General features: G+C 41.7%; 1 protein-coding gene across 1 annotated transcript; it reads right to left on the minus strand.

Moving 5' to 3' along the window:
- Positions 1–2541: 2541 nt before the first annotated feature.
- Positions 2542–10067, minus strand: esr2a (estrogen receptor 2a; the record flags this gene model as incomplete). The annotated part of the gene is made up of 8 exons (XM_079180675.1): positions 2542–2779; positions 2937–3120; positions 3920–4053; positions 5676–5814; positions 6448–6756; positions 8510–8626; positions 9119–9285; positions 9658–10067. The coding sequence occupies 8 exons, from the start codon at positions 10065–10067 to the stop codon at positions 2542–2544; spliced, it is 1698 nt and encodes a 565-aa protein (XP_079036801.1).
- Between the last annotated feature and the right edge of the window lie 2401 nt (positions 10068–12468).

Raw genomic sequence — 12468 nt, forward strand, 5'->3', positions numbered from 1 at the left:
TAAACATAAAACATAGTTCGTAGTTCGGTCAAACTGCATGGTGGAACACACTGGAGATACTGTTTGATCATTGATGGAATACCCAGAAGTCCTTTCACCAGAAACAAACTAGGCACACTATCACAATATTGTCTGGGAACATAAAGTACAACCTAAGTACACAATGAAAATACAGTTTGCAAGAATACATAAAGAGTGTGACCAGAGGAAAAGCATATATTTACATATTATGCGCCCTTCTTGCAGTGATCCTGATTGTCGAAGCACGACTGTGCACACGATGACTACTGTAGACAGTTCTAAGATACAAAAATAATGTTCCTGTTCTTTAAGCAAAACTTCACAGGTCGAGTGCAATGTTGTCTTAAGAGCAATAATGGTTATGATACTTTTTCCCTCTCTGAAAAACACATTTTATGTCTTTGATGAGGAAGCCAGGACTGTACAGGGACAATTGACCAATCTGCAGAAGGCCCTCAGGTGCGAGTATGAGCTGTAAAGCGCCCTCTAGTGGTCAGTAGGAGCAGGAATAGGCCCTGCTCTGACAAAACAGCTGGTTTCAATTCTCAAATACTTTTTCAATCTTTCAGTGGCCTGAAACTGAAATGTTTTCTGTTTTCTGAAATGTTCTAAGCTAGATGGGTATCAACATCTACTACTAAAATGGACTTCTTTTCATTTTAACCAAGACAACATTTTTTTAGCATTTAGCAACAACAGTTCCCATATTTTAGCCACATGTATGCTGTCAAAGTCTTACAGGTGCTGTAGTTGTTGAATGCTAACTAAATAACTATACCATCTTCTATCACATGATATGTCATTTTGCATTAAAGAAATAGTGAATACAGTACACTTGCTTGCATTTCTTGCCAAGAGTTAGATAGTTAGTTTGATAGCTAGCCGTTTTCCCCCATCTTCATCCTAAGCTAAGCTAACCGTATGCGATACATATTTATCGCAGCGATGGGAGAGTGGTATTGATCAATTGATCTCATCCAACTCTTGGCAAGAAAGCCAATAAGCATAGTTACCAAAATGTAAATAAGCTTATTCGCTTAAGATGACAAATTATACTACAATCAAGTAGGAATTTAATTTCTTATAAATATTTGTATAGATTAAATGAATAGATGGGAATGTTTGTCTAGTCCAGAGAAATAAATACCTTTTTAGGTATTTTATCATTTGGATGAAAAAAAAAATATGCAAATTTAATATACACTCAGCCATTAAATAAACAGCTACCTCGAAAGAAGATGTATAACAATTGATTGTATTGTCTTCTTATTAGTGCTGGGCAAGTTAACGCGTTATTATCGCTTTAACGCATTCATTAATTAACGCCGACAATTATTTTATCGCGCGTTAATGCAGTTTCTTATTTAGTATTAAGTGGACATTTTTAACACAAGAACCAGCTGGCAGCGAGCGTGAACAGCTGTGTTTGTGTGGCATCTCTTCCGGTTTGCTTCACCTACATTCCCCTGGGTCCTAAGTCCCTCCAAGTACAGCTTCTTATCGCCCTCTATGTACCAACGTACATTTATAACAAATACCACACATATTACGGTAATCAGCGTTGCATGTGTCTGACCAAAATACCAAAAAAGCAAAGATTCATTTAAATAATTATTTTGAAAGTGTTTTTGTTTGGAATATGTATAATAAGCATATTATTTAGTTATCGCTACTGAGAATTTAACAAACATCAAAAAAAAGAAGAAAAAAACATGACGTAGATAGGTTTGCAGTTTTCAAGGTGTATATTTCAAATTGCATCTCTCACACACACCGGCTGAATATCTATTATCAGAATCATAACTGTATTATAACTGCTACTGTGTGTAGGGAATGCTGCTGTTAAAAAGCACCTTATTTGTTTAAAGTGTTTGCAAATCAAATGTTATTGCACTTTTGTTCATATAGCAGTACTTTTAAAATAAAAGTGCGCAATACACTACTTTTGAATTCATTATTGAATTTTGCGCATTAACAATGCCATTAATCTGAAAAAAAAATCATGCGATTAATTGCGATAATAAATGTTAATCGTTGCCCAGCACTACTTTCTATACATCATCGTATCGCCCAAACCCATCTATATCCAACAGGGGTTGTGCATATCTCTTTTTGTCATTATTTACACCCAGCATTCTCTGTTGGACCTCCAGAACAATACCAGACACGGACGATAAATATTTGATCCGATATGAAATTTGCTTCTCAGCTCAAGAGAATCATGGCAGTAACATATTACATCAACATTTAAGCTGGTGCTACAGGCCAAATTATCAATAAGAATTGGTTTCCATTCAAATTTTTCAATATGTAGTGATAAGGCTGTGAATACAGAGAGTTTGGTCTGTCTGCAGAGTAACGTCCTACGATTCAAAAGTTCACTATCATGAGTACACAGTGTCTCAAAGTATTAGTTTCACCTTTCTGAGGTCACAGAATTCAGCCAAATGTTCCGGCAAAAAGTCTCATCAGTCTTGTGAATTACTTTTGTGCAAAGCGGTGAAAAATCATTGCATCGAACTACTTCCATTCACCTCCGCTCCCAGTGCTGCTGGGAGTCCAGGTATCCGAGGGTCCGCTACTGGAGCCGTGTGGCCGAGCAGCAACCTGCGTCTGGTCCCCGGGCTCCTGCTGGGAAGGCCGGGGGGGCAGACGGGAGCCGTGCATGATGTGGGCGTCCAACATCTCCAGCAACAGGTCATACAAAGGCACCATGTTCTTCATTTTCATGCAGTGGAGGTGGTCCATGCCTTTGTTGCTGCATGTTTGGAAAGAAGAGAGTACCGAAGGCAAGCGCTTTGTTTAATAATAGTCCACAAAATCAGCAACTTGGTCATAAAAGGTATACCATACTCTCCAACACATAAATTAGCAATTTTGTATTGAGAACATTCACGACTATGGGGTCCTTTTACCTGGCATGGCGGATGTGTGAGAGCATCATGAGCAGGTGGGCAAGGCGGGTGTATTGTTGGCGGAAGCTGAGGCCGGTTTTGGCGATGGCCCACACCAGAGCGTCCGTCACGGCGTCCAGAAGACGCAGCAGCTTGGAGCGACTCTGCAGCTCCTCGCTGCCCTCCGACGAGCTGAGGCACATGTCTGGTAACGCATGGAGAGGCAGACATCTTGACTTTAACAAACATGTGGTGCGTTGATGATAATGACAATGCTAGTGCGATTGGACAAATCAACATCCAATCTTTTTCATCTCGGACTACTTTGATAATTAGTTGCTTTATTTAGCCTTCATTTTAGTCAAAGCCTTTATTTTGAAATAAATCTTGTTTAAATATTTAAGATGAATTAAGCCATGACTGTACAAACTACTGCATAGCTGGTGAAAGTACTTTCCAACTTTTCAATTATGTTAAAAGGTTCAGTGTCAAAGATGACATTTTATACATCCTGCTTATACACAAATGTTCAAACACATAAAAAGCTGAAATTGAGGAGATTGGTGCTAAAACTATGAGCCCTGCTCGACTCGCTGGCTGAGGGATTTAAAAAGGAAAACAGAAACATTAGTCAGATGTTAATTACTCCCCGGAATCGCTGCTCACCAGTGAGACTCTGACCTTGTTCATCCTCAAACAGGCAGTTTGTTGCTGCGAGCATTCAGCAGAACCAACGAGAGCATACACAGTGTTCCCATTAGGCTTTTCACTGGTAAGTTATTTAGCTGGTCCCCTTGCCAACCCTGTGCAGACTCCCGCACAGACAAGATCACATGCTGAGACACCAAGCACTCAACCGTGGCTTCACGAAGTCACAGACACAAACATGCATCTCCTTGTCTCACCTACACACAGAGAGGACATAGGCTGCACAAAGGCCTTATACGTGTATGTACACACACACACACACACACACACACACACCCCCACACCCACACACTTACTGGAGTTAAGGAGGATCATGGCCTTGAGGCAGACGTACTCCTCTCTCTGGAGCTTGAGTTCTCTCACCCTGGACGTGGCAGCTATCAGCATATCAAAGATCTCTGAGAGGCCCTGGACACAGTTCCCCTCTTCTCTACCATGCAAAGACACAGAAACCGCTCTTTATTTTTTTGGCCTTTCGGGAAATTAGGTAGAAACCTTGTGACATTTTGCAAACATGCAGCACGCATTTAACTTCCACCAACATCCAAAAGATGGCAATGGAGCGGTACTTGTTTGGCAGCTAATATTTTCGTAAAAGGAATTCTCGGCTGGATTATTAGATAGTTTTATTAACACTTCTGTAACAGAGTTTGACTGAAAGTTGCACAAATAGCAGAAGATTCCAGTGAAAGAAAGTAGAGTACTCTATACTTCTATTCCACTACATTTCAGAAGGAAATATTCAGCTTTTCACAGACAGCTTTAGTTACCCGTTACTTTTCAAAATAAATCCTACAAACAATGGCTGCAGAGCATGCACTGCACTTTTTCGAAAGCTATAGGCCACCACAAAGGAAGTGTAGGTGGGTGAGAGAGGACAGGATGCTTTGTTCAAGCTTTGGAAGCAGCCGAGTGCCAGCAGAAACCTCTCATTGAGTGCAAGCACAGATGCAGGCAGAGCTCCTCATCAGTTTCTAAATGACAGTGCTGTGGAGGAGGTAGCAGTTTGAACTCCCACATTAAAAACGGAAATTTAGCTACATCTTTGTTATTTATTACCAGTATGATCTAAATCGCATTGTGGCAGGCCTTGCACTGAACGTGGGTCTTTATTGTACTCTAAACAAATGGGGGCTGGGGCACATCGTGCACTGCATTTTTAAGACAGATACTGATGTTGATAATTGAGAAGGAGAAAAAAAAACCACCAGTATTCCTTTTTCCAATCATACATAAACAAACAAACTAAGACTTACAACTTCAAGTGGAATCCATGTCAAAATTATTACAATTTCAGTCCTGGTTGATTTTGTGACACCCGTGGTCACTGTGGTAACAGCAAGTGAAGTTGAACACAGCAAACACCCCTTGAGCAGCTGCTTTGTCAGACATACAACAGTAACGATGTAATAGATACATGCATAGTTTCCTGTGAATCCAATGTGCGTGTGAAAGACATTTGAATCGTGCGATAATGAAAAGCCACTCCAAAAGCATGGCTTTAAGTTTGACACTTGCCAAGAGAAATATGTCGGCATATAAACTACTGTTCAAAAGTTTGGGGTCACCCAGACAATTTTGTGTCAATTTCCAGTTTCTTCGCAATTTCTCGCATGGAATAGCCTTCATTTCTAAGAACAACAATAGACGGCGAGTTTCACATGAAAGTTCTCTTTTTCTGGCCATGTTGAGAGTATAATCGAACCCACAAATGTGATGCTCCAGATAGTCCTATGTAGATATTTCATTAAAAACCAGACGTTTCCACCTAGAATAGTCATTAACCACATTAACAATGTATAGAGTGTATTTCTGATTAATTTAATGTTATCTTCATTGAAAGAAACAGTGCTTTTCTTTGAGAAATAAGGACATTTCTAAGTGACCCCAAACTTTTGAACGGTAGTGTATAGCACAAAGCCTCTAAATGACAGCTTGTCTAAAACCAAAATTACAATACATACTGTTGAAACTTTGTGGGAGAGTGAGCGCGAGAAACTGTCCCTTTAATCAAGCTTGTGCGGTCGATATGCGAGATGTCGGCGGTGGTACCTGCTCAGGCTGAGGTCAGGGGAGAAGATAAGTTTCCCCGGATGGTCCACTGACCTCCACATCAGTCCGATCATCAGCACCTCCAGCCAGCAGCACTCCAGCAGGTGCACTTGGTCCAAAAGGCTGAGCTCTACAAACCCTGAGGAAATGACATGATCAAACGGTATGTAACCGTGTGCTGCCAGTGATGCTCCACACAGACAAGCACGACAAGCAGCACTCATTGTGTCCCAACTAGTGCTGAAACGATAGGTTGATTGCAGTCCTTATTCATTAGGTAATGTATCCAAATCAGGTCACAAGCAAGTTAAGGACAACATTTTTGAGGCCATGTACCCACTGTCAGTGTATGACCTGTTATCTGTTTTCAGCCAAACTGTGAGTGACTCCGTCTAGTAGGGACACACAAACATGTCACCTCAGGGTGAGGTAAAAGGTTTCTGGGTCATAGTGTCTGCCTGAAGCAAAGGAAGAGAAGCCATGGCTGAAAACCGCCTGAAGTCACAGCCTTCCATTGGTTTAAACCTTTCATATTGTGCAGACAAGCAGTCTGACACAATCAGCACAGACTCGACTCCCATGCTGAATAAAGCCGAGACACTTACAGCGGCTGGCCAAGATACAGTCGGTAACTCAGGTGTACAGCTGACTGAGCTGCTGAGGTGTCACTGAGGAATGTGATCCTATTATGCATAATATCTCAACGAATGTAATGTCACTAAAATTAATCGTAATTTTCCTTTAACGGTTCCCTGCATACCCAGACACACACCTGGAATCTTCTTGGCCCAGCTGATCATGTGAACCAGCTCCTTATCAGCCAGGTTGGTGAGCGACATCATGACGTTTGCTTCATTCAGCGGCCTCCTCATGTCCTTCATGAGGTAGATCTCCGGCGGCTCCGCCTCCATTATTCGCCCGATCAGCTGTTCTGGGGTCAGTGCGGGAGGTTGGGGCTCGTTTAACAAACTGACCGCTGGTCCGGCCACCATCTTTGGTCCGTTGGTTCTGCCCTGTGAGGACAGACGGGTCAGTCGCCTCGCCTGGGGGTTCCTGTTGTTTCCTCGCTCCTTTCGCATACCTGAGACAAAGAAAACAAGCCTTTTTATAGTTGTGCTGGACATATTTCACTATCCCAGTGGCGGGCCGTGCATTTTGTACCTGGGCTTTCACTGCTGTCCTGCAGCTGAAACACCACCTAATAATCTCATGAGCTCACAGCTACGGTTATTATTTGTTTCTAGGGGTGTAATAATACACGTATTCGTATTAAACCGTTCGGTACGAGGCTTACGAACCGAACAATCCGTTTGAATAATACTAGTGCATTTGGAAAATGCAGAAGTTTAAATTGTAAGAAATATAATGTTTTCTGCGCTCACGTAAGAGACAACGGGCTGTGTGACCTCTGAACCGGAACCAAAAAAATAACAACAGCTGAGGTACCGCACTTCTGGGAGGCTACGCTAAACTAGCTTAACAGGAAAACAACAGCAGCAACACGCTCGAGGGCCATTCAGATATTAGATGTAAAAAAACAAATGCAGTTCACTCACCAAATGCTGATCACTTAAAGACAAACTCCATCCTCCTTTCTTTGTTGACAAAGAGTTTAATCCCACAGTTAAATCCTAACTCACAAATCCGTTTCTCCTCCTTCAGCCATCGAGTGTTAAAAAAACAAAGCTAGGTAATACAAAATCTACATCAAGCAAAATGCAAAAAAAATCATAATTTCTTCCATATCTTTCAATTTGAACTCTTACTACTCTGACTAAGCCTCTGATGGCTACTTTAAGTTTCGTTTCACAATAGTCACGTGCTCCCCCACTGACCAATCACAGCACACGCTGCACCTCACTGCAGAGCTGCACCTGAAAACTGAGCTGCCCGTTAATGCTGACGTGCTTGTAGGCCAGCTAGAAGGCTCTGGGACGTCAAAGAATACGCCCAACATGTCAAACTAAAGATCTGATTGGTTAAAGAATATGACAATCAACAATATCGTCCCTATTCATTTAAACTGCAAAGGGATTCACTTGTGAGTCTGAAGGCCTCGGGCCTCTCTTCTTACCTAGAGACACAGGGTGACGGCCCACCACTGCACTATCCATACTGTTTGGGAAATATTGGGAGGCAGTAAAAAAAAGCTGTGAAAACAACACTGACATATCATCACAATCAGATGAACTTATTAGCAAACAGTTGCTTATTAACACCTCCTATAGATATGGAGCATCAGCAGCAGCTCCGTCTTTGGTCTCCTGAGGGAAATATCTGGCTCTTAAGCTATTTAATGACCCACAATGTTCATCGGCTAGTTGCCGACTTTGTCTGATTGCGGTTTGAGGCTGGGCAGGTGGTGAACAGTGTTTTTTTAGAGGGTTTTTTGTTCGATTTTTGCTGGAAAGGACAGTTTAATAAGTTGATATTCCCCAAAAAGCTTCATAAAGCTGTGAGGATACATAGCTAAAAATCTTTATTATGGCTGCTTTAAATACTGAATACAGTGTGGGTCGCTAGAAATCCCCGACAGCAAACAGCAATCTTCTCCACTTTTTTTTAACAGCTGTTAAACAGATTAAATTTACGTTGGATCGAAGAACCACCTTTCCTGGCTGCTGGAGCGGGATCATGTTGCTCTGGGAAAAGGGGGAAGCACTCCAGAACAGACAAAGCCACGAGGAACTTTTGATCACCTGACTTTTCATATGATAAGATGACAACCATAACAGCATGTTGGTTAAAAAAAAAGAGATGATGTGTTGTCTGGTTACAGTTTAATGTTCTTTGCGGGCAGAAATAAGAAATAAGAGTGATACAAAACAACATACCACACTTGGTCATGCCAACTTCACAGCATTTGCGAAGGCGACACGCCTGGCAGCTCTTGCGGCGGTTCTTGTCTATAGTGCATTGATTGGTTGCTGGACAAATGTAGTCATTGTGTCCTGAGATGACAACAGGAAGAAGAAAGAGAAAAGATGAGGACAAAAAGAAAAACAAAAGAAGTTGGAGAGGAAAAATGGATGGGGAGTGACAAAGATGAAATGAGAAAAGTAGAAGAAAATAAATGCATTAAAAAATGAACACTTGCTAAAGGTGATGACATTTGTGATTCAATCTTGTATGAGCTCATAAATATGGATTACAACTGTACTATGATGTGCTAGTATTACAATTATCATAGGGTTCAGTGTTAATGATGCAAATTCTTGTTTCGCAGTTTGAGAATTCAGCACAAATCTACGTGATATGCTAAATAGCACTAAACACAAAGTAAAGCCAAAGTTTAATTATTTATGACCAAATATCTGCAAAACTAAAGTATTGGTTCAAATGAAAATGTTGACCTCATGATGATGCTAAAGGAAAAGTTATGGGATCAACAAAGTTATCACGATTATCTTGAGGGGGACACGCCGTATATTTCCGTGTCTCACCTTGGATGCTCCTCTTGAAGAAGGCCTTGCAGCCCTCACACGACCAGACGCCGTAGTGGTAGCCCGAGGCGTAGTCGTGACACACGGCGCAGTAGTGGAGGTCGGCCTTCCCGCCGGATGACACCACGGCTTCCTCGCTCTCCTGAGAACGCCTCCTCACACTCTTACTAACAGATACGTTCCAGTCATCATTTCAAGACAAAAACACGTGGAATGAGTCACTTAACGAGCAGAATGTTCCAATAAATCATTACCATCTTTAGATTCTTTTGGCTTTTTGCAGCCTTCGTTAAGCAGGCAATAATTGAAAGGGACAGGACAAATGATCATTTTCAGTTCTATTTTGACAGTAATCTTTTGTATTAAAAATTCAGCAGTGAATGCTGACCAGGGCTGAAATAATGAGTTGATTCGTCAATTAGTCGGTTGACAGTATTCTTCAATAATTTTGAAAATCAATTAACAATTTGAGCCATATATGAAATCAAAAGTTGGTATAACAGTGTGTGCCAGAGTGAGGGCGTGATGCGCCATCCTACCTGGTTGCTAAGACACTGTCCCGCTGCGTCAGCTCCACCCATGGACTCTGGATTGGCTGCCCGTGCTGAGGCCGAGTCTGGGAGTGGTGCAGGGTTATGGGTGCCCCCACGTGGCCGTGGCTGGGCCAGAATAAGGAGGGGCTTAGTGACCGATGGACCGAGGGGCAGTCTGAAATGCCCGGGCTGGCATAAGTGAAGATAGTTGGACTGTAGAAAGGTATGGTGGTGAAGTCGCGGCCGAGGTCGGTGTAAGGGGACGGGATGCAGATGGGCTGGCTTGTTTCCAGGGAAAAGCCAGGAGAGGAGGAGCTGAGGACCGGAGGAAGGATGCGACAGCCAATTCGACTGGAGTCCACCTCCTGGAGCTGGAGGAGGGGCTGATCCTTTTCTAGGGAGGAGGCAGCGGCCATCTCAACTATAGACGGGCTCCGTATCCCCGGCTTTAACACATCATCAACAAAGAATATCAGCCTAGGATGGAGTTGTCTCCTGGTGTCAAGGTCACTGGCCTTGAAATAGCAAAGCAAAGACCAGCAGATCTACCAACACAGGCCGGCGTTGTTTAATGTTTCTCATGAGCTCACATTGTAGACTCCCAGAATGATGAATGACTCCTTTGACTTGACTCTGCTTACCGTAAAAATGCAAGATGGATCACATGATCAAACTGATATCAGATGAACCAGAGGGGAGTGAACACAGTCCGTTCTTCCCAGAGCAGGGGAGATATTCAGTGCTCAGTCTCTGTCCAGCCATGTCACATCATTGAGTGGTAGCACATGGAGTGCTATCCACCTGCAAGACAAAGAGAGAAACTGTAGTTTTCAGCTGAAGTTCTGGTTGTGAAGCGTTATGGTGAAAAGTCTGTTCTCAGTAGGGGCTGCGTCGGCCAATTCCTAAAAAAAAGAAGTGAATGACAGTATCAGGTATCAGGTGTGACCACTTATCTTCTTATCACGCGAGTAATGTGATGACACCTGAGCACGATCCATTTGCTGAAAAGTAATGTTTTTATCACAGATGCCTCGGTAATATTTTGAGATTTTAGTAAATAAATACATTTAAAAGAATTTCAAATTGTGTTCTCATAGCGATATTTTGTCACATTTAACCCAGGTTTTTTAAATGTATTATGTAATGTATGTAGGAAAAATCCTTGCAAGACCTTGCATTAGGCCTATAATTAAAAAAAGATTCCATTCAAGACAACAATCTTTTTTAAAAATACAGTTTCTGGCTGTCTGTGGTTGAAAACCTTCACACTAATTATGTTCATTATTCAGACACACAAGATAAACACTGTATGAGAAGTAGAAGCTTCCAGGTGGAATAAAATAATATTGCTGCAAGGTGGATTTTCTTTTAGAATGGCAAAGTACAGTCTAGGGACATGTTGGTTTACTCTTACAACATCAGATAAAGCAAATCCAGACGAGTTAATCATTCGTGGGGGGCAGGACTCTGTCTTCAGCCGAAGTTGGTACACATTGTCTCCACCTTTCTGGCATGAAGCTCACTTTTGGAAGTCATTATTAATCCAGAAGAAAAAAAGGGTCCATTAATCTTCCCATACGGCTGAGACACTCTTTTGGTTTTGCTTGCCAACAAAAGTCAATAATCCGTAGGAGTAGCTGAAGTCTTGTGCAGTAAGCGTAAAATGAGCACCGGTGAAAACTGGCGGTAATTAAACTCACAAAGTTGCAACGAGCACATGGGATCATTAAATATTTTTGTTACCGTGTAAATCGCCAATATCAATTTTAATTTGTACGATATCACATTCAAATGTCACCGGTTAAATCACTCTTACAGCTGTGGAAACACTTTGGGGAAATGGAGTCATTTAAGCGTATACCGATCATTGCTTTCATTGTCAACGACCCTCCAGCTACTTGATTTTTACCACCAGCTGACTGCTACTTCTTGAGTTACTGTACGTGAGTCATGACAAGCTAAATCAAATATTAAAACTTGAGCACAATTTTTCTCAGAATCTTCCAATAGTCCACGACTGTATTTTAGTGTCTACAATAAGAGATCTAGCACTTCCACTGATGCTTTGCAACAAACAAAGAGAGGCTTTTTTTGTTTTTATAATTGAAGCCTTTGTTTCATTGTAGAAGTGTGGACACATAACAGGTGGGTTGGCATCTAAAGAGGAAAAAAAAAAGTGAATGTAAGAATAAATAAAGTAAATTAGACAAAGGAATGTTCATTTTGTGCTGATGTCGGCGGTCACTGCGGACAAAAGCGGAACCGTTTCAAATATTCTCTTTCCAATATTCTCGCTGACGGTCTTATTTGCTTATGTAGGTCATATAGAGGCGTCAGTCTTCAGCTGTTTGAGGTTCACATTCAAACCCTTACATTAGCATTTTCACAAAAAAATGTTAACATGCTGAATAAGCCACTGTTTTTACAGTAATTATTGAGGATTTTTGACTTTGTGATGTTTCAGACACATTAGCCTTCACAAATGCTGTGAAAGTCCATTACTCTCAGCTGTTACAACGGCTTCAAGGCAACGGAATCTTTTTATATTCTTAAATGACATTTGTTTTGACAAACGATCGGTTTCTGGCTGATGGTACCGAGTGTGTCTTGGCAGTAGGAGGATGGCTTTACCTCCGTCTTCTTTGGGTTCATCAATTCTTACCCAACATCTAGGCTGATGCGATGGCAGGAAATCAACGAGTTCGAGGTATTCTGCGTTTGAGGTTTATTAACGCCGCCTGCCAGCTCATCTGTTTCTGCTCCAATCGTGGAAAATGAGTGATGAAATGAAGTAACACACCGTCTTATCAAACTATG

The sequence above is a fragment of the Pholis gunnellus genome (assembly GCF_910591455.1).
Source record: "Pholis gunnellus genome assembly, chromosome: 19".
Taxonomy (NCBI): Eukaryota; Metazoa; Chordata; class Actinopteri; order Perciformes; family Pholidae; genus Pholis; species Pholis gunnellus.